This window comes from Vidua chalybeata, chromosome 10 (genome assembly GCF_026979565.1).
Source record: "Vidua chalybeata isolate OUT-0048 chromosome 10, bVidCha1 merged haplotype, whole genome shotgun sequence".
NCBI lineage: Eukaryota > Metazoa > Chordata > Aves > Passeriformes > Viduidae > Vidua > Vidua chalybeata.
Window position 1 is genome coordinate 8,176,987 of NC_071539.1, and position 27,798 is coordinate 8,204,784.

Sequence of the window (27,798 nt, forward strand, 5' to 3'; positions counted from 1 at the left end):
AATCACGGTTTGTACCACTATCCCAGACAGTTGTTCTTTCCCAGGAAAGCTTACTCTACCTACTGCAGGTTTTTGGCAGCCGAGGGAGTTTGGGGAAGCAAAATACTTGCTGATAAAACTCACAGTGGTGGCAAACTGCTGTTGTGAAGGACAAAGGTTTGAGATCTGATCTTGTTCTCTCATCTCCTGCTGAGCTTGGAGCTATTAAAGTAAGCTTCTGTATTTATTATGACTGGTATGATTGCACACACCACAGAGAAATTAAGACTTCAAAAAGCCATTCCTCATCATGGATGTCCACAGTTTATGTATGTGCTTTATATAAAAGGGTCTGAATAGTTTATTGCTTACTTTCCTGAAAATCAGAGCAAAGCATAGATGGGAATGTGAGGAGTTAAGTTGTATTTGGTGAGGAAAATCAGACCTGTGAAGTGTCCAATTTTGCTGGTGTATGAAATAGTAAAATTAAGAGCTTGATATCAAGTATATGGGAATATAGCTGAATTCAGCTATCCTTGGAGACAGCAGTTGCCTGGATACCTTGAATCCTACCAAAGAGCATAATTTTGAAATTGGGGATGGATGCAAATTGGCCAGTGAACAGCCATGAACACTGCACACCAGCCCAGTCCTTGTAACCACAGCAGGGGAGGCAAAGCCAAACCTGGAAATCTCTTTGATTGAGTTAGCTAATTGTCATCACTTTAACATGCTGTGACAGCCCTCCTGCCAGCTGAAGACACAGTTTAGACCTGGAGAATTATTGTGACATGTAACAGTAATCTGAGAGATGAGTTGTGCATGCAGGAGACTCCTCAGGAGAGAAAGAGGATTTTTCAAGTGACTTGTTTTTTTCTAATACCTGTGTATCTTGCAGGCTTCTTGTAATGCAGGGTCTCTTCGTGGGGTTTTTGATTGTATGGTGGCACACTGTATTTGTGTTTAATTTTTTGACTGGCATTTGATTTGATCTCCCTAAGTTACTAAATTGCTCTACATTATGAATTCCTGTTGTATAAGGTAAGGAAAATCATACTTAACTGCTTCTGAGCAGGGCAGATAAGGTAATCCAGTGATAGGATAATGAAATATATTAAAAAATGTGAAATGCATATTGCTGCTATTCACAGCATGCATGCTACTCCTTGTGGGTTTTTTTCCAATTCACGATCACTTCTCAGGTGAAACTGTACCTGAGAAAAGGAGTGACTTCCTGCTGCCATTTAGGTTGTAAGTCTAGTGTTACTGATTTTAGTGGGAGCTGCAGTGTTCTGTATTGGTTTCCAGAGTGCTTCCATGGGGATATGGCTGAATTTCTGAAGCTGAGGTTACCTTACCCAGAGCTCTTGCCCAGCATGGTCTGACTAAACAGAGTTATTCTCCAAACACAGCTCACTGCAGTGGGCAGGCACATACCTCAAGACACAGCCAGATTGCCCCAATTCCACCCATATCCACATGCTTGAGCCTGCCTACAGACAGAGATGGATACTTGCATGATGTGTCTGCTGTCTGAATCTCACCCTCACCACTTCTGACCAAAACCAGAGGTTTTATAAAGCAGGAGGCAGCATGAGGCCACCAGAAAGTGTAAGTTACCTACCTCAACTGGGATTGTTACATGTTGCCTTTTGTACAGCTCCCTGCAGGATGGAGCCCCAGGTCAGAGCAGGGCTACCCAGCTCTGCTGCTTGTGAACGCGACACGTGCCCTCAGCGACACAGACGAGAAGGAAATTTCATTGTGCAATGTGCACGCAGCATAATCACCGTGACCAGGGTAACATGATGACTTGTTCAGTTTATTTTAAGGCTGACACACTTGCCTTGTTTTGTTGTGCGAGCCAATGATGTTTTATCTTTTCCTGTGAACCCCAGGAAAATGAGGCAGTGATTTTATTTGTTTTAAAACCAACTGTGTCAAGTGCATAACTGAATATAACACTGAGCTGGTTTACACTGACCTGACCTCTCCTCTTGAGCAGAAAAATAAGTCTCATGTTCGGTCAAAGCAGAATCCATTTAGTGTAATCCCCTGGCTGAGAACTTAGAGCACTTTCTGAGGAAGAGGCCCAAAGCTTTATGAAGGGTAACAATAACCTGGGGCAGCTTGGGCTGGACGTGTCTTTCTAACCACATCTTTTTAGCAGCTATGTTGTGCTCTAGAAAAAGAAACCACCAGATCATCATATACTGGGTGATTACAGCTATGGCCCTTTGCCTGCAAACTGACCCCATGGTTAAGAGAGAACAAAGACCCATGAACTATCCTGCACAAGGAGATTTAATGCCACTCTGTAGGCATCCAGAGGTGCAGACCCAATGGTCTGCTCCTGTTGTGCTGTTCAGCTGATACAGTTGGAATGTCTCTATCATTATGGTTTTTTTCTGCACTGAAAGAAGCACAGCAGAAGTAAACAGTGTGAGTCCTCCTGTAGGTGTCTGAGCAATTTAACCTGCAGTGACACAGCACCAATATCAGAAGATTGTTGTTGATAGGTTGCAGGGAAGGGTGTTCACCTTCTATTAAGTTTTTCATCCTTCCTGCATTACACAAGAGGTTAACAAGTTACTACACCCAGTCCAAGGCACTGTTCGGAGCAGTTTTCCATGTGACAGCATCTCTGGGAGGGAGCAGGACAGCTTTACGTGATGAAGCAAAATCAGGTCAGAGAGTCTAAGAAAATCTGAACATTTCTCATGTATTCCACCATACTCTGGCAGGCCTGAATAAACTGAGACTTCCCAGGACACCTAAAAAGCAACAGACTGCTAGGCTTCTGTATTTTTTTTAAACTAGTAAGTACTGAGATACATATACCAAAAGCAAGGCATTTTAAGTTTGCTAATGAGTTAGCAAATGGGAGGGCAATAAGAATTGACACAGCTAGTTGATTTTTATATGGACATTTTTTAGTTCAGAACTTCTGTAATACAAGGTACAATGTTTGTAACCAGAATTCTTTGAAACTTTCCCAAGCTGTAATCCCCACAGTGCCATCACAGCTTCCTGATTAAAACGCACATCTTTGAACTGTAAGCAGCTTTCCATTCTCACTACAAAGAACTGCAGGTGATTTCAAGAATCTAGAAGACTGAGACACGATTATTTCCCTATCCCAGTGATTTTCTGTATCTGCCATCTGTAATTGCTCAATGTAATAAAAATCAGCCATCTCAATGCAAAGTACATACTTTGGTATTAATACAAAAAACAGTAATTTAAGTTACTTATATTGGAGGTAGAGCCTTTTGCCTTGAACGTAGGCACACTGCAGCTGTACAAAACAAGAGCAGTAAAATGGCTCTTGCCTCCTGTCACATGTTACACACATTTGGCCTTTTTGACTCCTCCTTGTTGTAACAGCAAACTGATTCTTGGGCTCATGTCTACACCATCTGGCCAATAATATTGTCCTGATTATAACCTCCATGCACGTGACTGGCTGCCTGCATCAATACAGTGGGGCATGTCTCAAGGAAAATGTGCATTAATCACATCTGTATGTAACGGGGCTGGGTTTATTCTCATATTTTACCTTATTTTACAACTCTGTAAAGCAGCAGCTGTGCCTGATGTTTCTGGGATGCTTAGCCCAGGACACTGAACAGGCATGGGGTCTTTGGTGGCAGATCCCACCCAGTATTGGTCACTGAGTGTTCCTGTGTGTGAGTGAGCAGAAGGGGACAGCCCAGAAGATGTCACCTTCCTTTTCAGAGACGCCAAAGAGGGATGCAGCTCTCAGCAGCAGCTTTTTTCACCACTCCAGAGCTTTGCTGTGGCACCACAACTGTTTAAAGGAAAACAGGCTGTCATGGTTTAACCCCAGCTGGCAGCTAAGTACCACGCAGCTGCTCACATCCACTGGGATGGGGAACAAAGGATCTGCCCCTTTACAGCTTGATGGCATTAGGATGCACTGTACACAGGTATCTGCTAGAGCCTTATACTCCTGTGGGTCTGTTGTGCCAGGCCATCTGATCCACACAGTCCCATAAACCTGACTGTCCCTCTCCTCCACCTGGCTGGAGGCAGGGCTTCTCCTCTAGTACTGCTCTTAAGATTCCCTGCTTCTTATAAAAATGGATTCAATTTTTTTTCCATAGGAGCAGGAGTAAGATCAGCTCTTCATCCCTGTGTGGGGAACTGCCCAGTGGAGACTGGAGCAGCAGTTTTTCTGAAAGAACCCCCATTTGTGATTGTTTTTTCTTTGTTTCAGAACCAGCAATTCTATCATATCATAGGCCAGTGTAATAAAATACAACAGAATTTACCTTAGCCCAGCCCCCAGAGGTAATAAACAGCACAAAGGCAACTTAGACACCAAGGACGTCATCACATGACACAAACCTGAGTACAAGCACAACAACTTTGAGAACAAACAACACTGTGACCACTGACTGTTAAATTAATATAATGAATGCTTGTGACAAATCTGTTTTACACACTCTGGTCAGATCTGTTGTTATCTCCACCCATTGTGCCTCACATTGGGCACCAAAAAGGTCTGTCACAGTTTAACCATCCAGCAATTAGGTATCATGCAACTGCTCATTCACCACCCTCACTTCCTGCTGGGATGGGGAGGAGGATGGGGGAAAAAAGGGCAAAACTCATGGGTTGAAGTAAGAACAATTTAATAATTGAAATAGAATAGAATAGAATAAATAATAATACCACTGTAATGAAAAAACAACAAAGGGAGTGAGAAATAAAACCCAGCAGAGACAGGTGATGCACACTACAGTTGCTCAAGGCACCCTGACTGATGCCCAGAATGTCCCCAAGCAGCAATCAGTGGCTCCTGGCCAGCTTCCCCCATGTCTGTGCTTGCCACAGTGTTCTGTGGTGTGGTATGTCCCTTGGGCCAGTTGGGGTCAGCTGTCCCAGCCCCCCAGACACCTGTCTGCTGGCAGAGCATTGGAAACTGGAAAACCTTTATCTTAGAGCAAGTAGTACTCAACAACAACTAAAACAGCAGCTTGTTACCAACATTATTCTCTCACTGACTCCAAAACACAGCCCTGGACCAGCTACTAGGAAGAAAGTTAACTCCCAGGTGAAACCAGGACACAGATTAAAGCTAAAATCCAGCAACCATTATGATTTTAAAACCCAGCAGGACTCCAGATGTATTTTATTAATTACTGCTATAATAAAAAGCATGGTGTATTCAACCAGAACATCCATGTTTGTTTCAGTATGAATTCATTGTATTATCAATAGGTTTTAAGCTAACATCAAGTGTCTCAAAATTGCTTTTAGAATCCAGGCTCTCTTCCAAGAAATTCAGTCGGATCACATAAAAATAAATACCAAGGTTTCAATTATCAATTTCTGCAATATTGATTTTTAACACAGCATTCAGTAGTGCATATAATTTTCCAAATGGAATTCTTATGTAGAAGGATATGCCCCAGTATTATAGAGGTACCAAGTGATACTTACCTGCAAGGAATTTGTGTGTAAAAATCTCAACTTGGAACATTACTGTACAAGAAGTTGAAGTATCTTGAGTATGTTGAGAATATACTTTGTGTAAAAGTTGGTAGTTCAGAACTTAATCAATTGCCACTGATTGTTCAGTAAACATATTCAAATCAGCACAGCTCAGCTTTTTACAAACAGAACACAGACAATTCCTGATCTGTTTGAAAAGGATTATCAGCAGCAATGAATATACCTGTGAGAGTGCACTGGTACCTCTTTCAAGGGACATAACAATAAGTTACTTTAATCAAAGAGTTGTGTGCCCAAATGAACTTTTTTTTTTCCCCTACTACTGGCTAAATTTTAAAGGTCCTGCCAAAACCCACTTGAATACTCATTTTTTAGTCAGCATGAAGACTTGAAGCTAAGATTTCCTGGTAACTAGCTGGTACAATCATTACAACAAAGAATACAATACACACTGGAAACTTTGTAACTATGGTATTGATATTTGATGTACAAAAGGTTTAAAAAACCCCTTACAAGTAGAATTAGTCTACATCTGAAATTACAAATTTCCAAACAAGCAGAGAAAATTATTTCTAAATCAGTGTGTCCACAAATTTTGCAGTGTTTTGATTGCCATCAGCCTCATTAAATAGGAGGAAATAGGCAAATATCTACCAAGTGACTTGTCTGAAGTCACAGTGAGTCAGTGGCTGAAATAAGAACACAGTCCTGCTCTCCTGGTTCCCACTGCAGCATGGATTGAGGCTCCACACCACAGAGCTTCCCTGGGTATCAGCCACAGGAACTGGCAGCAGCTGGAGAGTGCAGGAGAGATGGAGATCCCCTCAGGGGGTAACTGAAGTTTACACAGGGCCTCTGGCACCTTTCACACTGCTGGGCAGGCTGAGCCATTCCTGATCCAAGCTGACCAGTGCTCAGTGTCACTCCCTGTCTCAGAGGAGCCCAAGTCTTTGTTCTTTCCTGCAGACCATCAACTGTGGCTGAATTAAATATCTTGTGACACAGCCCCCTCTCTCCTCTGGCAGCAAGAAAAAATCATTACAACTAGAATCAGTTCAGATTCACTGTTCCTGTAACATCTGTGACTGTTGTTTCAGAACTACAGCACTATCTGAAAAGGTACATTGATAATAAATTAGTAGCAAGAGATTACCCCTTTAGCCCAAATGCTAAAATATTGTATTTTAAAAAAATAAATTTTTTTTCTTAGTCTGTCATTAAGTTTTTTAGAGACAAGAAGTGACAGCTATGTTACTAGGGCTCTTATCAATTTACATTCATAACACAAAAATTTATTTGTAATAAACTGAAGATTCATTAATATTTTGTTAACTAAGATACTGGTATAGGAACAATCTACCTTTAACAATTCTTTGGGCATCTCCAAGTTCAATTAAATCACAATGCAGTAAAGCATTTCAAGTATGGAAAATGTGACAGTGACTTCTGTAAGAGATTTTTCTTAAATAAACAAAACCACCACTTATCTGAAAAATCTATCTCAGTAGAAACCTATAGAGATAAAAACCTAACAGCCAATTTTTGAGGGAAAATGAACACTGGTGAGATTAGTTGTCTCCCCTGGCTCCGGAGGGAGGACATTTTGTCAGCTCCCAGGGAATGTGTTTTGCTGCACTGGCTGTGTGCAGCCAAGCTGTGCAGAATGAGCGGGCAGAGAACCTCCTGCTGGGAGTTTGAATGTTTTGGTACAGATTCAGTGCAGACTCGGTGCAGCAAAGTCAGTCTAGAAACAGCCATGTCACAGAGAGAGAAAAAAATAAATGCCAAGATGCTGAGTCTCTTCAGGGCTGAGCTCATGTTCCTATGCAAGGATTCAATTCTGGATAAAACAAGTGCCTAACCTTACCTGCAGTGAAACCCATCACGAGTGTCTGGATTACTGCCTCCTAAATGTCATCTGCAGATTGTGCTCATCATCATCAGATGATACAGAAACAGCTGCTTAAACCCTCTAATCCAATGCGTGAACAGAAGCAATCAGGGAAAGAACAAAATGGAGAAAAATCAAAACAAACATTCCAAGTTATGCTTGATTTTTATTTGGCAGTAAATACAAATAACAGTGGCAATATTCTACAAGATGATCACTGGAATTTAATTATTTGCTAGGTGACCGTAAGATTGGAAGGAAAATTATGAAGTATTAAAATATGTTTTTAATACACTGATCATCCAGAGTAATTGCTTTTTCATCACTTTTTTTCTGCATTGCAGACAAGGCTGCACAATTATAAAAGCAGACCAGAGAATTCCCCATGATACTGTATATTGATTCAGAAATGAGATTTCAGGTAAGGGTCCATTTGCACAGATTTAACTACAGGCTTGGGATCACTGCAGCATCTGATTGTTCCTTTCTGCAGTAGAAAACAGATTATTTAATTAAATTAGCATATCAAAACTTCACATGGTAACAGAACTTCACATTAACCAAAAAATGAAAAGACTTTCAAAGTTTGCAACAATTAAAACATTTTTTTCTTTCCCTTGTTTCTCTAAGGTGCTGGTTAAATAAGTTAAATTTATGGCAAATTATCAGTATGCTTAGTCTGAGAATTCTTTTTTGCATATCCAAAAACCTACCAATTTTCCCTTCTGAAACCCTGCAGATACAAAAAAAAAAAAAATCCATTATTCTTAGTAATGTTTCATGTTATAAAGACTGTGGTGTACTTCATTCCAGCCAATAAGAAATACATTAGAACATGAACAATATGGTAACAGTAATGAAGATTTTGAAGTCAGTATTGTATTTTGGCACACTAAGTATTAAATAAGCTTATATTTCTATGTTACTACTTAATGTTTAAAGTTCAAATGGTATTTTTGGAAAGCAGTTACATTTTAACTTTGATTAGTGTAGCAAATGTATTTGAGAAATGGTTTGCATCACGTATTCTGAGGTATATTAAAATAATTTTTGAAATGCAAATTTCCACAACTCATTGAGGTAAACAGGAAAAACAGATGCATCAGAAATGATTGAGAGGGATTCTGGGCTAAGAACAATCCTGAATTCCCTATTAAGGCAGAAACATAAGATACAAACAGGAATTTTGTCAGAAAATAGAAAAACAGTCTTTTAGATTTCCTTCAAATCAATCCTCACATATTTAAGGGGAAAAAGGCAGCTGTGAATAAGAAGAACCCAACCTGTCTGTACCTTATAGTCCTTATTAACCTCTCTGAACCTTTCAGAGTTTCACATCTTCTTCCAGTCCTTTCCTCACGCAAACCACTGGACAACAATCACATAGGTCCACAAGTTATAAATAAAATTACAGTATAGTGATACCCAAATTTCAGTGAAGTCAGCATAATTTACAGTCAAACTATGCAGGAAATGCAGAGGAAACCAATCCCCCATTCATTACCAGTTTGCTGAAAATATGAAGAAATCTTCTTCCAGGAGAAAATCAGCAAAGTAGAAAAAATAAAATGCACCTTCATTGAATTTTATTTTGACTCTGCCTCTTCATCCATGAATTCAACGAGTGGAGCATGCCTGTTGGCCTGGGCACCTTCTTGGAAATTGACCTTTTTAATCACTCCTGCCTTGGGAGCCCTTATGGTGTGCTGCACAGAAACACAGCCAGAGTGAACAGCAGACAACTCAAGGGGTTTCCTCCCCTCCCTCTCTCTCCAGCAAATGCCAGCATTACTGCTTGGTGCAATTAGGATTGAACACCCTTAATTCCTTCCCCTGACATGTTTTATTTTAAACCTTCTTTTAAACATTCCTAGTCCATTTTCAAGTTTTATTTTCTCATGAATATTTGATAAGTATACTGGGGAGAAAAATGCTATATAATACATTTATATGAATTATCATCATCATATGAATGATCATCAGTATGAACAGCTGACTTATTTTACCTCACTAATACTTTCTGTTGTTGTAATAAATACCAAACACAAATAACACAGTATTAATCCAAAATGTTAATCAGAGAGCAGATTTGTTCCCTTAAGAGAAATCTGTAGCTTTACTAAAGATATTTCTGTTTTCTGGCCAGGAGGGGTCTTTAGTGGGCAGATATTTGGCAAAATGCAGATGAAATACAAATGGAGCTACTAATGACAGGAAAGGAACACACCAACCCCCAACTGGTCTGCCTGTCATTGTACCAGGTTAGTTTGATATTGTAGCTTTGCCTCTTAGTAGTTTTCTACATAGGGGTAGTCTAGCATCAAAACATTGAAGATCAGATATTAAATCCTCAAATCTAAGGAATCTCTAAATAATAATTTGCTTTTTAAATTTTACATTTTATATTTCAATAGCATTTTAAAAATAACTCAGATAATGTCAGCATCCAACTGCAAAGAAGTTTGTGTTTAAATTTTTTTTAATGCACAGTTTTATGTAATAGAATTTGAGTGTAATTAAAAAAAGAACACAACAAGAGGAAGGCAGATTTTCTCAACAGTGTTAGTTCTGCTGCCACAAACTGAGGTTTATTTTAAACTAATAGTCAAACCAAACCAGTTCAGTCTATAGAAACTATAATTCAAGCAATCTGAGCCACAGCCAAGCACTGTGACAAGGTAAACTGGCCAAAATGCCAGTCCTCTGAATGCTGTGCTGATAACTACACAGAATCTTCAGTGTGCTCCTCATAAAACTTTATGTAAATTGTATTATTATTATTAAATCTCTGCTTGAAGTAACTGCAGACATCCATGTGCCTGGGTCACAACCAGGAGCCAAGAGACACAGCAAGACAGTTTTGTGCCAGAAAAGTCAAAGGAGAGGGGGGGACAGAAGGCCTGACACCACCACCCAAATGCACGTCAAAACAGCTGCAGAATACCATGGATTATATAATCATCATTTGTTAGTAAAATAACAGCAAATTTAATCCTCTGAAATCTAGTCAGACACAACACTGATGTTACAGCAGATGAAGTGATACTGACATCTGCAAGCTGCACTCTACACTGAACTTCAATAATGCAACCAAAAATTATTACATTTTGAGCAGATTTTTATTTTCTCAATAATTAAAACCTTTATATGCCACTTACCTCCATTTTCATAGCTATCATAACCATTAGAGGGTCTCCAATCTGAACCTTATCCCCTGCCTTCACAAACACCTGCAATTCAGGAGAAAATTGGGGGGAAAAATCATTTATGCCTGTACCATTCAAAATCAGCTGGATCTTGACTAACACAATGCACAGAAGGAGTGAAGTTTTGCAAAACAGCCTCATATTAGTCTTTATTTTTGTTGGTGTGGGACTTCTCTAGATAGGGAATAGTTCCAGATAGATCTCCACAAGGGAAGGCAGAGCCTACAGAAAGAGGGTCAGTACCAGACGACAGGATGACCAGAAGCCATTTACCTATCAAAGAAGAAACACTAGAAGAGATGATGTATAATCTACCCTTTCTGGGCTTCAGCAATTCTATTTTAAGAAAAGTGCAGAACCTCTTCCTGGTGCCAGTCCCTGAAGTCTTTAAAACAACATCCAGAAAGATGGCAGCAGCCACCTCATTTTTCAACAATTACTCTGATTTGGAGTGTTCATTCAGGATGTCAGAGATCCCTGTTCCATGTACTCCACCCTTCATGCCTTTTTTTTAGTGGCTGAATCTTTCAACCACCAAACTCTCTAGAAAAACTCCTTCTGTTGAAACTTTGTCACTGTACAGAGAATGCAGAAGACTTGCTGAGATAAAGAAAATTAAATCAATTCACAGCTTAACAAGAGAGGTATTTCTGAGTATTTCTTCTTTTGCAAGTGCATCTCAGTCTTTTGTTAGATGAAGTGAATCAAACAGCCCATAACACTTCAAGGAGCTTTGACTTGGGAAGTAATTAAGATGAAGAAAAAATTAGTTAAGCAGTAGCATTAGTTCAGATCTTCCAGAGCTCTAAAGAAAGAATGGAAGCTTTAAAAAGCCATGGGTGGCTGCTGCAAACTCAGAGTAAACAAAGCTTTTTCCAGTCAGAAGTCACACAGCACTGACATTTCTGGCCCCAGTTCTTTCCTGGCAGTGCAGAAGCACTATTTCTGGCAGAGAAAAACTGAATACATTGGAGAATTCAGATCCCACCCATGTTGTTATAATTACCTTTTCTACTGTGCCTGTCATTGGTGCCACAGCTCCACTTTGCTCTGCCCCTGAACTCACTGCAGACAAGTATTTGGGCACAGGGAGGCCAATCTGAGCACTGCCTTCCTACAAAAAGAAAATCCAGCACAGGTGAGTTAACAATATGAAATAATAGCACCAGTAGATGGGCTGACAGAGGGAAAGAACAGATCCAGCCTTAGGCAAAGCAGTCATTTCCAAACCTGACTCACCAACTGTATTTTAACCTTCTAAAAGTAATTCCTTTTCTAACTCACCACAAGCGATGAATTTCTAATTAGAACAACAATCCAACAAGTATCAAAACTTGATAGGTCAAAGTAAGAAACTGAAATTGTTGCTCTCTTTCACATTCTATTGCAATTTATATTGTTCATTTATATGGCTAAAATTCCAAAACTTTAAATTTATTATAATAAAGAAAGGAATGTTACCGGGAAGAACAGATAAATGGTGTTGTCCAAAATGACCAACTTGGACTTAGACACTGTTCCATTTACTGAAGACCTCAAGTAAAGGGAATCACCTTCTTTCAAGATCTCTCCAGAAATCAGGAACTCTTTATCTTGAATCTGAAAGTTAAATGCATTTATAAGGACAAAGGTTAACCCTTCATGAGCAATAACTAAAAAGATTCTATTTCTACCCTCATAACCTGTGATTCTGCATAGACAACACTGGAACTTCAAAAAAGAAACTTATTTTTAAACCTTATGTGTCCTTTATTTTTCAGTTAAGAGACTGTTCTGTATCCAATAAAAACAGCTCAGCAAATTATCTAATATATTCACTCAGGACAATTTTTATCTTAAACACAGATATACTACTTCTCAAGAAAAACACCCCCCCCCCAAATATTCAGTTTAGTGATGCTATTAAAATCCAGTATTTTTAATTTGTCCTAGCATTTTGAATTTCTTCAAACTGAGGAATTCATAGTATTCAGCTGACATATTCCACAATGTTTTCTAAAAATGAGGTGACTTCCTCTGTCTTGGAAGCTTGCAGGACAAGAACTACAACATATTCAGTAAACCTACAAAGGAATAAAGCAGTAATGGAAACAGTGCCAATGACACATCAAAACTGCTAAAGAAAACAAAAAAGGTAATTTTTTAATGAGTACTCTTCATCCCATCCCACCCTTTCCTTCAGTGGAAGCTGCACCTGTACTACAACTGCAGCACACAAAGACTGTAAGAACACAAAGGTAAATACGTTACATTTTACTTATAAGTTTATTTCCAAATCTGACATCACTGAGCACAGAATCAGAGACTTGCTGGTCTTTGTACAGGTAGAAATAAAAGTCAAATCTTCATTTACATAGTTGCAAATTATTCTTCCACTGAAAACATGCACTGAAATGATGCTGTTGATCTGACACTGATCCCTGAGCAGAGAATCGTTTGCTTGAGCACTGAGTGCCTGCCAGTTCTAGGCCCAGCCACCTGCTCTGGTGGCTTTGCCTCAGGACAGGTTCTGTAACACTCCAGAGGCACTGTCCTCCTCATAATTAGCCCCCAGTTGTGTCTTCACATCTCTTATCTCCAGCTGCTCTTCATTTCCATGTCAACCCCCATTCTTCCTTCTGTCCCCAGGAGTCTACATTCTCCCCAGTTACACTTCCCTCCACAACTGGTCCCTACATCCCTTCTAGCCTCTTCTCATCATTGCTAATGTAACTTCTGAGATAAGGCTCAGATGTAAAAGCTGTCAGACATTACACAGATAATCAATACACTCAAAATAACCCAGGTATTACAGGAGGGATGTGGGTTATCTCAGCCTTCACATCAATAGAAGTGAAGGTTTGAGTTATCATGATAAACCCTTGAAAGCACAATCATTTTATCCCTATTTTTCTAGTACACCCATCTCTATACAGTCTAAGCAGTTAATAAATACTTATTCTCTTAAATGCCCTATTCTAACTATTAAAACAAGAAATAGAGACTGCATTCTTGAGTATTCATCTATTCTGGGTGCCAAATCTGAAAGAATAAGACATTCAACTACAGGGGATGCCAGAAGGAATATTGAACACCCAGCAAAACACAACCCCATTAAACCAACAACTGGAGACTCTCACATCTGCACACATAAAATTATCTACAACTAAGGCATCTTGAGCTGTTTACTATAGGAGCTCTATAGCATGGACAAGGAAGCCAATTCTAGGGGGTATCATTCAATTATCTAACCAGAAGATTCCTCAGCTCATTTGGTAATCACTCTCCAATTTCCATCTTCAAAATAAAATGTTATCTTGCAGATAATGCTCTAGAAAGCTTTTATTTATCCCACAGGAGATCCATTCTCATGCACAGAATAGAGCAGGAGTCCTGTGGAAAAAAAGTCTTTTTAAATGCAGATTTAAATCTAACTTCCCATTTTTTAAACAGACAAATCTAACAAGGAAAATAAAGAGTAAGACCTTTAAATACTGAAAATACAAACACTTTTCTTAGCCTTGTCAGAAACATTTTAATAGCTCTTCCATGCCAATCCAGCATCTAGCACAGATAATTTCAGGTCAAAGTAACAGTATATAGCAATGGATACAAGCAAACCAAAAACAGAATCCTTTATCTGTAATCGCCAAGCAACTTTAGTAACAATTAACACTAACAGAAAGCTACAAGAAATGGATTCTTTTATCTAATGAAGTATCTGAAAAAAATGTACTTGTACCTGCATTTTGTATGACCCATCTTGATTGTAAGTTACAGCTACATCCACAACTGTTCAATAAAACAAAATATGCATGTGTGAGTAGATTTAATTGGAGTATCTAGAGAATGATAACTGTATCTATAAACTGTATCAAGGCTTTCTTGATAAAAAATGAGGCGTACCAACACTAAGATAAGAACAAGTATTTTCAGATTAGTTTACTACAAACTGTAGAATTCATACTGAATTCCAGACAACTTTTCTTTCAAAAGATGAACACTTGATATCATCTATCTAAAATCTGTATTATCTGGACAGAAAACAAGTTTGTGAGGGGAAAAAGTACTCCTTTCACACCAAAAAGAAGTTCAAAAAAAGTAAATGGCACTCTGCTTTTTTTAAAATCTCAATCTCATTCATTTAAATTATGAACATTAATTAGCAGTCATTTCAATTTGGTTTACATGTCCTCAGGATCCAACAGTGTGGATTAAACATGCAATTTTGTGAATTCCCAGCTTACACTGCATAAAACTCATACTGCTTCTGTGCAGTTTCTTAGCCCGAATTTTCAAGCATCAGTTAAAATAACTTCATCCATCAAGTACCTCCCTTCCCTCCACACACTTTTTTAACAACTTACTGTTTTCCCCATCCAGCAGAGACAGTTTTCTAGTGTAACATATATTTATTCTTCTACCAGTGCTGGATGCAAATGGTGAGAATTTATCTAAAACACAAGATACACAAATATGTTATTTTTCATTCTACTTCAGCAAAACACAACACTTAGGCCTTAAAATCATTGTCCTACTGTTACTATCTTCATATTTATGTATTTATATTGCACAGAAAAGACTGGAGAACTACTGTAGTTACAGACAGTGACAATTCCTTGATCCCCAACACTGAATAAATTGATGCTGTGTGACCTACAGAAAACATGACCCCAAGAAGGGCACTGGCTGTTTTCCATGAACACATCCTTAAACATCAGAATTCAACTACACCACAGCAGGTCCTGATTAACCCTTAGGTGAAGGTTCCATTACACCCTACTGCCTCTCCCATTCAGAGCAGAGGTAATTTTGTCTGAAGACCTTGGCCAACTGTAGGAATAACAGAGGCAGAAGGTCACTGCTTGTGCACAGAGCTCACAGTGTCACTGACCATGAATCCCAAGATCTTTCAGACAGTGCCTGTCTGAAGGGCTTTGGGAAGTGCTCTGGACATTACAGTGGTGACACATGCCATATCTGATCCTTAACAAAAGATATAGTCTGCCCTGTGTGTAAACATCTGGGAGATGCCAGAACACAGAACCCTGAGCAGGCACAAAGTAGGGCAAAGAAAGAACATCCAAATTAAGTACCTGCACATGAACTCATAAAATAATAGAAAACAATGATCCTTACCATCTGACTGATCTCTGAAAGCATCTGTTAGCATCTTCTCTTTCAGTATGAGCCCTAGAGCTGCCTGACACATAACTTCATGTGGAGTTGCCTTTTTGGCTGGAAATAGTTCATCATGGTGTTGAGGAATGAAATTAGTGTGCACATTTCCAGCCTCAAACTGTGGGTGTCCTGACAGGCTCAGTAAGAAATCAATATTAGTGCTTAGTCCTACAATCTGTAAAGAAACAGAAGCATATTGTCAAACTGAGTTATGAATACACAGCTTTCTGCTCACAAAGTTTATCAACAAAATGTAATTCATTCAACTGGTCTGTTTTATTATCAATTAAACCATTGACTATAAAAAGTCAAAAAAACAAAACAAAACTCAAAAACTGCTTTCTCAAAAGCACTCTGTTTTCTAAATGTTGCCTTTGTCCTCTGTGAAGTTGAGCAAAGTTTCCCAGAAACAGTAACAGGAGATAATTTCAGAAAAACCCTATTTTTGGAAAATTGTGCTCTGAGTATTTAAAAGAACATTCCTAACTTGACAATGCTTCTTATTAAAAATGAGTTACAATAGTTTCAGTATCCCATATTTGATCTTTTTAAAGTAAAAAAGTAGTCTCTTAATAGTAAAAAGTCTTTTAATAGTAAAATGGTATATAGTATTTTAATAGTAAAAAGGAACAGGGACTTCTATAAGTTTACTAGATACTATCCATTTCCTGTAGTGCGAAATACCTAATGAAACAACATAATTATTTTAGAGAATTCAGTGAAACTGGTAACTATGTTATGCTGTCAACATTTACTGACAGAACTGCTAATAAAATTCTGGAAAAAGCAAGAAAAGTCTTTTCTCTCTTTCTCTTGCAGTAAATTTCATTTTTAGCTAAGACAATAAGGGGCCCAACATTTTCACTACCTCAGTCACATGAACGTGACATTCATGTTGTTGATTTAAAAGTGTAAATTAGAGTTCTGCACAAGTAATATTCAGTCTCACCTCAAGCCAAACCTTCTGAATTCCACTTTTGAAAACAGTTATAATACCTGTAGTTTTCATAGGGGAAAAACAGAATGTTTCTTTAAAAGAACTGACAGCGTATTTCTTTACCACATGTATAGTCTAAAAACTTAGTTCTTTTTATAAATTAAAAATTACAAGCAAACATTGTCTGACACAAACTCCACATAAGAAAACCCTTTAAGTCTGAGAAAGCTCACACAACAGTTGAAAATGTTGTTTAGCCTGACCCTTCTAAAAAGTCCCAGGTGGACATTCAAACTGAAGATACCATAAACTTAAAAATCTATGTGTAAAACTGCGCTTCACACTTATTTTTACTCACTCCACCAATGAAAACAGTTTGCAAATCAGGAAAAAATACAACTTCTGCAAACAACTAATGAAGTAGCAAGGCAGGCTGCCTTTTGGAATCCACTTTTGTTTTCCTGCAGTATTTTCTGCATACTTTGATGGCTCAAGCTGTGGTATCACACCGGGTTCCTCCCACTTACATTGTACTGGTGCAAACTGTAGCGCAGCTTTCTGAGAGCTGCCTGTCGGTCCTCAGCCCAAACAACCAGCTTTGCAATCATGGGGTCATAATGCACAGAAACCTCATCACCTGAAATGTGGCAATTGAACAAAGATGCTGTAACATGCAACCAAGTATTTATGAAAGTTGGTAATGCAAAGTACTGGACACCACATGGCATCCAACTCAGGCACAGTTCATGGCCACATTTCTCTCAAGATTAAAGTTGTTTAAGGACATGATTATGTGACCTGGTATTTCAATTTTAAGGACAATTTCAGCACAGACTTTTTATAAATGTTTGTAGAGGTAACATTACTCAAATTCAATTTTCTTTGTTGCAATCAGAATGCAGGATTGCTAAATAGTGAGGAGAATATCACCACCATGATCCAGTGGATATTAATTTGGGTACAGGTAAAGAAGAGGTAAATAAAATATTCAGTGATTGACCTAAAGTACATGGAAAATTATAAGAATAATTCTGTAGGGATTTGTCTTTATAATAACACTCTTTTAGACAAACTTACTTAGGCCAAAGAGGGAAATGCTTACAAAAATAAATTCTTGATTTTAATTATTTCTTCTTCCATCACTGCCTTCAGTTTTACCTTGCCTGACTCCAGTCTCTATCCTGGTGAAACGATCTGCTGGGGGGGTGGATAAGTGCAACAGTGGCCCAGCTCCTGGCATAAAGTTATTATTAGGGTCTTCAGCATATATTCTAGCTTCAAATGCATGGCCCTGGAGCAGGATCTCTTCCTGCATTAGAGGAATCTTCTCTCCTGCTGCAACCTGAAAACAATAGGTTTTTTCTTTAATGCAGGATCAATATTCTGGAACGCTGATAAATGAAATATTAATATATTTCTTCTGAACATGAACAACTAGGAAGCACATTTTAAAAAGCACAAGGAGTCAAACAGTGCCAAGACCACTGAACCTGTCCACCTTCTCCCTCTCTTTCTTCCAGTGTTGTTTGATCCCTGCTCTCAGGATTCAATTCTCAATTTCCATGCTGAGATAAGAAAGACAAATGTTCCTTCTTTTTGCATCAGCATTGCCATTTTAATTTTCTTTCTGATTACACTTCCCCACCCTTAATCTCACACTACTTAAGCTGCTGTCCTCACTTTTGGATTTATGCAAACAGAATTGGGGTTTATTTCAAGTTCACCTAATACCCAAAACTTCCTGTGATCACTCAAACGTGTGAATCATCTCTGCAAATTGGGTGTGTGAGGAAATCCACTGCTCCAGTTCACCCCACTGTACATCTGTTTTAGAATGTGACTATACTGGTACAATACTCAGACATAGGTTTGTGTGAAGATTTTTTCCTCCTACAGCCTAATGCAAGAATGATTTTTGGGCCACAGAATTTCAATTAGAATTTTAGAAACTTTTCAGCATAGCAAGGGAAAGATCAGGACCCCACTCCCTCCCACTTCCCACATTGTCTGTAATGCCTCCAAATACACTTTAAAAATGTTTTCTGTCTGCACAGCTGGGAGAGGCCTGGTTGAAATTCTGAGCACCTACACAATGCTCTACATCCAATAGAGCAATATGAGATGTTCCTGTGGAGCAAAGGAAACTCTACCCTGACAGCTGAGCAGGAGATGAGGATCTGGAAACCCATCCAGCCTCTCACAGGCAGTGTCACACAGCACTCAGGAGGAGCTCTACACATAAAATCAATTAACACTCACCCTGAGCTGCCATTCCACCAAGTCTGTTCCAGTGATCATCTCTGTAACTGGGTGCTCTACTTGCAGCCTGGTATTCATCTCCATGAAATAAAAATTATGTTGGGAGTCCATAATAAATTCGACTGTTCCTGAAGTATTTAACAAAAGGACACTTCACCTAAGAGCAGCTTAGGTGTCCATTTATGGAAAAGACATCCAAGACACTTAACTCAACTATGCCAAGACTACTATTTCTAAATCAGACATTCTGAATTTCATTAAATTCTATACAAATAATCTAAAAGGGTCACAAAATTGAGATCTGAAAACAGAAGGGTTGTTTCCTTGTATATTTAGATAACCTTTGTTTAGCAGCCATTCTCTACAGCAAGAGCTGCATTTCATTAGCACTTTAAAAAGTGCATCAAGACTCTTCGAAAGTATCCCGAATATTCACAGGGTATGTAATTTTTTAAAAATAAATATACAAAGAAAGCAGTGAGAAAACAAAGTTACAAATAACTTCAGGAGATTATTTTTCACATGGGAAATGGTGTGGACTTTAAAGTGAGTTGCAATTTTCTTTTAAAGACTACTGTTTGCATATAAATTATTACCCTTTGTATGCTAAAATTATTTTCCCCTTGCTCAGCTCAAACTTACCAATTCATAATGCTCACTTTCCAACAACAGTTGACTTGATCAAATTATCTGCCCTGAAATTTTTTCTTTCTATCCTTCAGCTGCCAATAGTCTTGAGCTCAGGTATGTTAATTTACATCTGTAATTATATCAGAATTAACTACATGATTACTTGCTTAAACCTCAAAAATTTGAGGGATGTGTGTCATACTCGAACAACCAGATGCCATTTGCTTGAGACTTAAAGTCTCATTAAGTTAAAAGCTGCACCTCCCCAGACCTACCTGCTCCCACGTAATTCACTGCTTTAGCTGCTTTGACAGCAGCTTCTCCAAGTCTCCTTCGAACCTCTGGACTAATTCCTGGCTGTAAATAACAATAATAATATTACAAACTATTGCTGATATTAAGCCTGGTATGTATGAATATTTAACAGTATTTAACAACTGTAGTGAAACCCTGATCTGTGTTATACTTGAAATCTACATAATTTTTCTTTGAGAATCATTTTCCTAAAGCATGTAGGTTTTTTTTTTCCAATTAGAACATCTTCTGCAGCAAAACTAAAACAGGTCTGAGAATTACAAATAAATTATTACCCACATACTCTCAGTAGGGGATAGCAATTACTATAAAAACATGACAGTTCATAAAAAATATTAACAATTTTCTGCTCACCCCTGGTGCCTCTTCAATGATTTTCTGATGCCTCCTTTGTACACTGCAGTCTCTTTCAAACAAATACACTGCATTGCCATGCTGGTCACCAAATACCTGGACTTCAACATGCCTGTTCCATAAAAATAAATGTTTTAATGTATTTTAATGCTCCAAACAGGCTTCAAACTTCTACATATCACTAGGATTTCTTACAAGTTTAAGTGTCTGCCCTTAAATAAATGCCAAAAATGTAGAAGTGAGGCTCCTATTATGCAAGATTTTACTGTTTTAGACATACTCAATCTTCTAAATGAAAGAGGATTCCTAATACCAACTACTGCAGTGAAATCTCATAGATCGTAGGATAAGCAAGACACATATCTGAAGGCTGAATAACTCTTTCTTAGTTATTATAATAAAAGGAAAACCACTTCACTATTAATTTGATAATGATTATTTCCCTCATAATTTACTGTGCAGCACTTCACAAGAGACAATAGCAGTCCTGGCTCAGGAATAACATTGCTCACTTCCAAACAACATTTCAGAGGATAACTATTGGGTGGCAAAAGTTTATTCCATGCATAAAACTAATAAAAATACATCACCATTGTGACAATCCCCTGATCCTGGCACAAGAAATTCCCCAGCAATGAGTTTTTTCTCATGTCCACCTGACAGCATAAGCAGACCCTCAATTTCTTTGGAATAACTGCTTTCCCTATAGTGATGCTTCAAGGAAGAACAGATGTAAAGTACAAGAGTGTCAAACAGACCTCTGTGAGATGTTCTTTATAAAAAATAAATTGGTTCAGTTTCACAGGCCAAGCATGAGCTAAAGACTTTCACTTCTGTTTGAAGTATCAAAGTAGAGGAAGAGTAAATAACTGGTTTAGGACACCTGAAGGCAGCAGAAACACCATCACAGCTTGACTAAGGTCTATAGTTTAAATATCATAGAGTGATTTTTTTCCTAGATGTAAATCATTTTTAGAAATCTCATTGCCACGTCTCCCAAGCAGTAGCATTTTAATTCCTGCCATTCAAAACAAAGCCACTACAGGAAATTCAATAAATTATAAACAATTTTGACCAAATTAACAACTTTCATAGCACAAATCAGAGATACGAAACCAATTTTAATCCTACAACTAAGCTAGTTATGTTTATTTAACTAAACTAAGCTATTTATGTTTATTTAAGTAGAATAAATATTACAGTGTTTATATTGAAATATCTATCTCTCACCTTGGATTATCTACAAATTTCTCAATCAGCATTGCATCATCATTAAAAGACTTCTTTGCTTCTCTCCTTGCTGATTCTAGTTGGTCCAGAAACTCCTTTTCTGAATGAGCAATCCTCATGCCCTAAAATACAGGAAAAAAGCTTATCTAAATATCTAAAAATACAGCACAAGATAAAAATCCTTGTTGCACACACAGAGTGAGAAATAAGCTTAAAAATAAGTTTTCCTTTATTTCATAAACTTTAGCAGAATTGAATACCAGCTTCCAGTAAGAAAATTCTATGAAGTCCCACTGAAAGTGCCATAAGAAGTGTAAAAAATAGGTATTATCATTCCATTGATATGAGTGAGCACAAAATTCGATTTTGTCCTTAAATATTAAAGAAATTTTCCAAGGTTGGCAGGGAAAAATTTATTTTTCACAAAATAAATCTAGCTATTTTGGAAATAACTAAAATTTTCTATATGTAATTTTTAGAGACATTTATTTCAGAGCAAAATCTGATTCAGACTGGGAGTTAAGCACTCATTAAAAAGTATCTAGACACAAAATGGTGTTTCTAATCATTGTTTATGCAGCATTTAAAACTGTTAGCAAAAGAAGTCACCAAAGCTATCACAGAGTAACAATTTAAAGCCATCTCATTTTGCACAAATCCATAGCACAACTTTTCTGCTTATGTGAATTACTGGAGATTTTTTGAAATAAACAAAACTCTTCCAGTTTGTTCCAGCTACTTATCTTCTGCATATCAAAGGGCAATGAGATTTCATAGTGCTAGATTGACTATTAATAAATTTTATCACAAAGTACTTTTCCAGTTTTTGTTTTCTTTTAGAAAACTGAGTTACAGATCCTGAGCCATGGTAACTTTACAGCACATGATGAACAGATGAGTTCCTTACCTTCCCTCCACCCCCACGGACAGCTTTAATCATTACTGGGTATCCAATTCTCCTGGCATGTTCCTTTAGACACTCATCAGACTGATCTTCTCCATGATAACCTTCAACAACAGGAACGCCAGCAGCAGACATTATAGCTTTGGAAGTGCTTTGACAGAACAGTTTTATATTTAGAATGATAAAAATATGTTTTTCTTACTTTAAACTCCAACCTGTCTAATGTTCCCAATGTTAATTCCACGAAAACAGTTCCATAATAGACCTCAACAGGACTACTTGCATAGGTGAGGTACACAGCATTGGACTGTAATTCAGCACATGCTTCAAACAAATATTTTTGTTTCTCCTAGCAGGGTTACACTTTAGTTTAACTGTTTTTTTCCACATTATAGATGCCAAAATCTAACATTTTCAAATTAAAACTGTATCCTGCAACATTTAAAGTTGTACAAAGGCAAAACTTTTCATTACGCAGGCTACATTCACACCACACATAAAACACTCAAGCATAACAACTCTAATTTCCAAAATGCATGCAAAGCTCATTAAATTACTGAGGCAATTTACTCTCACATTATGAGGTGATAAAGTTAATTCTCTCTAACTACTATTATACAGTTCCAGTGTCAGTAATAACTTTATTTCCATATTCTTAATTTATACTTCATACCTTAAAAGTCTTTCTTTGATCTAAGTAACTAAGAGCTTCCGTGATGAACTAAACTTATAATTTTACATGAGCCACAATAACCCTGATGATTTGGTGCTTCTTTTCCACTGCTCTCTTGACCTATCCAATCTGACTGCTGAACCTTTACCTGTATTACACTGAAATCCTTCAATTCTGGAAAAGTAGAATCATTATTTATTTAATTACTAAAATCCCAATAACTGAACAATCTTGACCATTTATATCTCTAAACAAATCTATAAACCTGGAGTTTATTCCTTTGAATAAAACTGTAAAAATACAATACAAATTGACAGAATAAAACATTTACAGAGCAACTGGTCATTTGTTAACAAAATCAGCTTTGCCAAGCTGTGAACTGCATAACCAAGTAACAAATCAGAAATAGATACCTTTTAATACCCATATCTCTGATAGCAGATGAAGGAGGACCTATGAAGATGATTCCCTGCTGCTTACACAGCTCTGCAAACTCTGTGTTTTCCGAGAGGAAACCATAACCCGGATGAATAGCCTAAAACAGAAAAATGTTACCAGCCTGTTTTTTGCATCACTTTACCTTAGAAAACTCAGAAATTTCATAGATCTTTAAGGAAAAGCAAGATGAGCAAAAATAAAGAACTAAAGAAATGGAAGTAACAGAAAATGTAAGGCCCTGATCTCCTTACCTGTGCTGCTGAGATCTTGGCCACCTGCAGTATTTTCTCCATGGCCAAGTAACTCTGCTGTGAGGGTGGTGGACCAATGCAATATGCTTCATCTGCCTGTTTTACAAAAAATACATACAATAGAGACTGTTTACTAGCAAATTTAAATTAGTTTCTGAGCTAATTATATCACTTATCAGACTGCAGTTTAAATCGCTGCCTTTCCTCCTGGAGAGGCTCAACTGGGTGGAACAAATTCTGACTTCTTCCCCAAAATCACAGTCCATTCTCTAACCCCCAGCTGTCCAGAGTCAGAGAACCAAACTTGAATGCACTTCCTGTAAAACTGTCAGGTGTTGAGACACAGACCAGGCAAACTTTCCACCCATCCAAGGAAAACTTGGCAGTAGGTCTACAGAAGTGAAAATCAACTTTGCATCAGCACCCAAATCTGCTTTACCCATGGAACTTATCAATGAAAAATACTGTTACAAATGAACATCAGCTAAATTTAATGAATATACTTCACCATTGCAACATGCATGGAATTCCTGTCTGCTTCACTATAAACTGCCACAGACTTCACCCCCATTTTCTTGGCTGTTCGCATCACCCTGCAGGCGATTTCTCCTCGGTTTGCAATAAGGATCTTCCCTATGCTGTGACCTCCTGTTTGAAAGGATGAAGCACAGTAAGCAACCAAGCCACAAAAACATCCCTGGAAAAAAAGCAACTTTAAAATTCTGGTTTCTTTTACATTATTTATAAAGTTTATGCATTTCTTCAATAATGAAAAAAGCATGCTTCACCCAAAAGCATTTCCAAGCTGCTCTTCGAATTTTTAACTCACAGTCCTTATGCAGAAGTATGCTTAAGCCATTTTTTTTTTCTTTTTTAGAATTCAAGAAATCTATCCTAACCCTAAAAAAAAAATCCCACTTCTGCATAACAGCTGATGCTTATAGTTGTGCTGTGTACCTTCTGGACTAACTAGGACAAAACCAAAGTTGTGTGGTATCCCTCACAACAGAAGTGATTCACATATGAAGAGCACTGTTCCCCCTTGATACACAGTGACAAAGAAATAACAAGTATCAACTTTTGTTGTTTTGGGTTTTTTAATCAGTGATTTACAAACTGTCATGACAGTTGCCACAACTTGATAGAAGTATATGGCCAGCACTGACAGAGACTTCTTAGTGAGAACTAAATAGCTTAAAACTAAACAATAAAATGATCTCTGAATTCTCAAACATAATTTTTTAGATAACATGACCACAGAGTGCGTTTAAATAATCTTGCTCTCCTTCATATATTGTTTAAATACCATTATGCCTATAAAACAATTATCAAAGACTTTGCAACATTTGTATCAGAAAAGGACTCAGAGGAAAACATCACAAAAAATAGTTTTCATTAATTTCCAAATACATAAATATGATAAATAAAATTATATAAAATGTTGTATAAACATTAAAGATTATTTCTGTTAGGTTAGCTAAAGGTTCCTGTTTTCAAAAGCTGTGAAGATACTGAATATTTATTAAAAAACCCTGCAGTCTTTCAGCAACTAATACTCTAAAACCATCCACAGTGCACAGCAATTTAAGCTAGTAGCTAAAGAAGTGAAATTTCATACCTATCGTTGAAGCCCATTTCACAAATATTCGTACTTGGTTCCATTGCCTGTGCAATTATAAAGGGACAGAAGTGTTACAAGTGCATACGAAGAAGTGGCAACTGAGCTGATTTTATTTTCAGGTGAGAGAAGGACAGCATTGAAACTTCTGATACATCTATTGGCACAGAACATATTCAGGTGCAACTCGGGAAGTTGCTCAAACTTCACCAGATCTCTCCCTAAGTACTTTCACTTGGACACAATACAAATTATCCCCGTGCTTTTTCAGTAGCATTGAAACAGAAATAATCAAGGAGTTTTCTTAAAACAAACAAGCAAAAAAACCTCTTTTTGGTAGACAGAACAGCCAACAACTCATATTTATTTATTACAGAGAGGCTAACTCATGAAGTATTTGCGAAGGAAGATGTAAGCAACCATAAAATAAAAACACTGTAAAAGGCAACAGGAGCTGCTCTTATAGAGCAAAGGTGCAAGAGAAAAGAATGTGAAAGAGGAAGGGCGAGCTACGGAGAATTTTAGAAACGGAAAGTTAAACGTCAGATGATTAATGCTAACTAATGAGATAACGGCAGTGGAGTGACTGGACAGAGCTGTGAAAGCAAACTCCTGGAACTGTTTTAATTAGTATGTAAAACAACGCCGGAATTTTGGATCAGGTCCAGCATTCTTTAAGCGTTATCGGACAAAAAGACACGGGACATCCCCGACACCACACAACTAGAGCTCGGCTGTAACAACGCGAGGGGGAATTGCTGCATGTCCTGAACACTGAACACACAGCTGTCATGGTCACCCTCCCCGTGCACAGGCTGCGGACCCACCCCCGGGGCCGGGGCAGCTTCATGGGACCCGCGGAGCTGCCACAACCATTCCCCAAAGCCCGGGAGGGTTTATTTGCTCTTCCTTCCCACAGAGCAGCCCGGCCTTCCTGTGTGTCCCCTCACGCCCCGCAGAGCCCTCTCCCCTCCTGCCCGGGCAGCGGGCTCCGTGCTCGCTGTGGGCAGCTCCCCCCGGCTCCTCAGGCCGCCCCCGGCCCGCACCCACGGCTGCCCCCGGCCCGGCCGCCCCTGCCCGCGCTCGGGGCCGCTCGGGCCTCCCCCGGCCCGCACTCACAGCCGGCGCAGCGCCCCGAGGCAGCCGCGGCCCCGCTCGGCCGCAGCCAGCGCCATGTTGGGCAGCGCGGGCGGGAGCGGGGAAAGCCCTCAGGCGGGGGGAGCGGGCGGAGGGAGCGCGTCACGGGGAGGAGAGCGGGCACGGCCGGGGCCCGCTCCGGGAGAGCCGGGAACGTGGCTGTCGGAGGCGGGGCTGGGTGGCACCGAGGAACGCCGCTGAGAGGGCAGATGGAATAAATTTCATTTAAATGTGAAACGATGCGTGTCGCTGAAGGGTGTCGGCCCTGTGGGTGCACGGATTCAGCTGAGCGTGCTCCTTCAGGAATGATATCTGGGTTGTAATAGGACAGCGACACATAAAGGTGAGGGTTGTTGGGAAGGGCGTGGGCATCCTCGGGTAACATAACACAACATTCCCAGATCCGGCATCCAAACCGCCTCGTGCAGCAGAGGAGGTCACCGAGCGGGGGGATCAGGAAGCCGTCAGGATCCATTCCGCTCCTTCAGGCTTTGAAGCTTTGCAAGTCACAATGCCAAAGAATTGGGTTGGAAGGGAGCTTAAAGCTCATCACATCACATTACATTACTCTCCCTTAAGCAGGGACACCTTCCAGTAGCCCAGGTTGCTGCCAACCCCATCCAGCCTGGCCTTGGATACTTCCAGGGATGGGGCATCCGCAGCTGCTCTGTGCCAGGGCCTCACCACCCTCAGAGGGAAGAGGGAAGAATTTCTTCCCAGTATCTGTCAGTTTAAGGCCCAGCCCACCCCAGTGTGGGGCCTTGCTAAACCTGTCCAGCCCCAGCACAGTCAAAATAAGTATTTCCAGTTGTTGTTTACAAAGAGCAAAGCTGCCGTGCTTTTTCACAACAGGAACACACAAGCTATCAATTGCAATAGTGGCAGTGTTTAATGTCTTAAGTTTTTCTCCATTAACAGTTCCTTACATGAAGAGCATCTTCACTATGCAGGCAATCTCCACTTGCTCCACTCTTGCTGTTTATACTCTCCCATGGTGACCCCTCACACCAGTGACTGGAAGGTTCAAGTAGGTTAAACAGACACCAGATCAGCTTGGGGAAATCATCCCTTGCACCTGACTGCAAGAGGGATCAGCACTTGCTCTAAGGAGGAGATTTTAAAAACTAAATTATTAAGTGAAGCTTCCACTTTTCTGTAATCCATACACTCCAATCTTCTTCAACATAAGATGCTGACAGTGTAGATCTTACTTTTGCATTTCATAATCCAGATTTTTAAAAGGTTGTGTTTAATTTGTCTCTAAACACAAGATGGCAGCATTTTATGTAGTTTAACTGTTGCACACTGGGGAGAGATGCAGACATTTTATAGTAC

The 27,798-nt window shown here is 38.9% G+C and overlaps 1 protein-coding gene across 7 annotated transcripts; it reads right to left on the bottom strand.

Annotated features, from left to right (window-relative positions):
* Positions 1-7,497: 7,497 nt before the first annotated feature.
* MCCC1 (methylcrotonyl-CoA carboxylase subunit 1) lies at positions 7,498-26,519 on the bottom strand. Of its 7 annotated transcripts, none has more exons than XR_008432627.1 (21): positions 26,446-26,519; positions 25,327-25,373; positions 24,217-24,356; positions 23,709-23,804; positions 23,433-23,554; positions 22,350-22,497; positions 21,443-21,564; positions 20,213-20,324; positions 19,819-19,900; positions 18,914-19,041; positions 17,813-17,996; positions 17,182-17,291; positions 15,676-15,892; positions 14,904-14,990; positions 14,279-14,328; positions 12,019-12,156; positions 11,564-11,671; positions 10,510-10,581; positions 8,926-9,057; positions 8,645-8,719; positions 7,498-7,838 (listed from the first exon to the last, which is right to left on the bottom strand). XR_008432627.1 is itself a non-coding variant. In XM_053951918.1 (20 exons), exons 1-19 carry the CDS (start codon positions 26,499-26,501, stop codon positions 8,938-8,940), a joined length of 2,139 nt encoding a protein of 712 aa, XP_053807893.1. In that variant the 5' UTR covers positions 26,502-26,519; the 3' UTR covers positions 7,498-7,838; positions 8,926-8,937. The 7 variants fall into 7 exon arrangements, 4 of the variants coding, with proteins under 4 accessions (XP_053807893.1, XP_053807891.1, XP_053807894.1 ...); XR_008432626.1 differs by having other exon boundaries at positions 8,856-9,057; XR_008432625.1 differs by having other exon boundaries at positions 7,498-8,719; positions 8,856-9,057.
* Between the last annotated feature and the right edge of the window lie 1,279 nt (positions 26,520-27,798).